The sequence below is a fragment of the Sipha flava genome, unplaced genomic scaffold (genome assembly GCF_003268045.1).
Source record: "Sipha flava isolate LNK unplaced genomic scaffold, YSA_version1 33075_pilon_pilon, whole genome shotgun sequence".
Classification (NCBI taxonomy): Eukaryota; Metazoa; Arthropoda; class Insecta; order Hemiptera; family Aphididae; genus Sipha; species Sipha flava.
Window position 1 is genome coordinate 1,061 of NW_020273019.1, and position 1,357 is coordinate 2,417.

At 29.0% G+C, this 1,357-nt stretch overlaps 1 protein-coding gene across 1 annotated transcript; it reads left to right on the forward strand.

Moving 5' to 3' along the window:
• Positions 1 to 319: 319 nt before the first annotated feature.
• LOC112687083 (zinc finger BED domain-containing protein 4-like) lies at positions 320 to 1,351 on the forward strand (the record flags this gene model as incomplete). Its single annotated transcript, XM_025559623.1, has 2 exons — positions 320 to 823; positions 922 to 1,351. Coding segments are annotated over 2 exons (934 nt in total), but the record flags the coding sequence as incomplete, so codon positions are not given.
• Positions 1,352 to 1,357: the final 6 nt, after the last annotated feature.

Genomic DNA, 1,357 nt, shown 5'->3' on the forward strand with positions numbered 1-1,357 from the left:
TCAAACCTATAAACCAGTGACAACTGAGTAATTATTTATTTTCAAGCCCCCATTGAAAAATCCTGCGTACGCCACTGATCTTAACTACATGATATCATAAGGTTATAACTATAATTCATAAAATTAATAATATATACTGATTTTGTTGTATATAGATATATTATTATTTTTTATAATATATATATTATTTTATTTTTACAAGAGTATTACAATTTTTTAATTGATTACATTTTTTTTAATTTCAAATTTAATTACTATTACTTTGTTTTAAGTTCCAATTTATTTATTTTGCTTGCATTTATTTTTGTTTTATCTAAAGAACATTTGAAGAGAAAACATCTTGCACACCTTAATCCTCTTATAGAAACTGAACAACAATTAGATTCAGATGTATTATCGGCCGGTCCTTCTACTAGTTCTAATTTACAATTAGAACATTCAGGTTCTAATACGAGTTCACAGCAGCCCTGTACTTCACCTATACCTAAACGTTCTCGCCAGTTAAAATTATTTGGTTCGATTAGAGGTAATGAATTATCCGAAGTAGAAAAAGGTTCGATAGACAAAAGTCTAATCAAAATGATTTCTGTTGATTATCAACCACTTTCATTAGTTGATAATATTGAATTTTTGGAGTATTCAAAAAAATTACAGCCTTTGTATAAGCCGCCTAGTGGAAAAACGTTAACTATGAAATTATTACCGGATGAATATAATAAGATAGCTACCATTCTTAAATCTATGTTAAGAAGTGTCAACAATGTTTCAATTACAACTGATTTGTGGACATCAGATAGCAATAGGGCTTATTTAACAGTTACGGGTCACTTTATATTTAATGATCGTTTATATTCGCCTTTTTTATCAACAAGAGAAATAATTAAAATACATACTGGTGCAAACTTGCTACTTCAATTTCAGCTATTTTAATTGAGTGGGGTATTTTAGACAAAATAGTAACAATAATTTCAGATAACGGGCCGAATATAAAAAATGCGATAAATGAACACCTTCATAAATATCACCATCCATGTGTTGCGCATACATTAAATTTAATTGTTAATGATGCAATTACTTCAAATGAAGAGTTATTTAATGTGCTAAAAAAATCCCGAGCATTGGTTGGACATAGTGATTCCGCGTCTACAAAATTAAAAGAAATACAAAATCGAATGAATGTTCCCGAATTAAAATTCAAGCAAGACGTTAGTACCAGATGGAATTCTAGTTTCATAATGTTAGAAAGACTTATTCAAATTAAACCACCGTTATCTGCCGCAATAACATTTCTTCCTCATGCTCCAAATTTTTTAACTGCGTTAGAATGGGAATTAATATCTGACTGTCTTCCGTTATT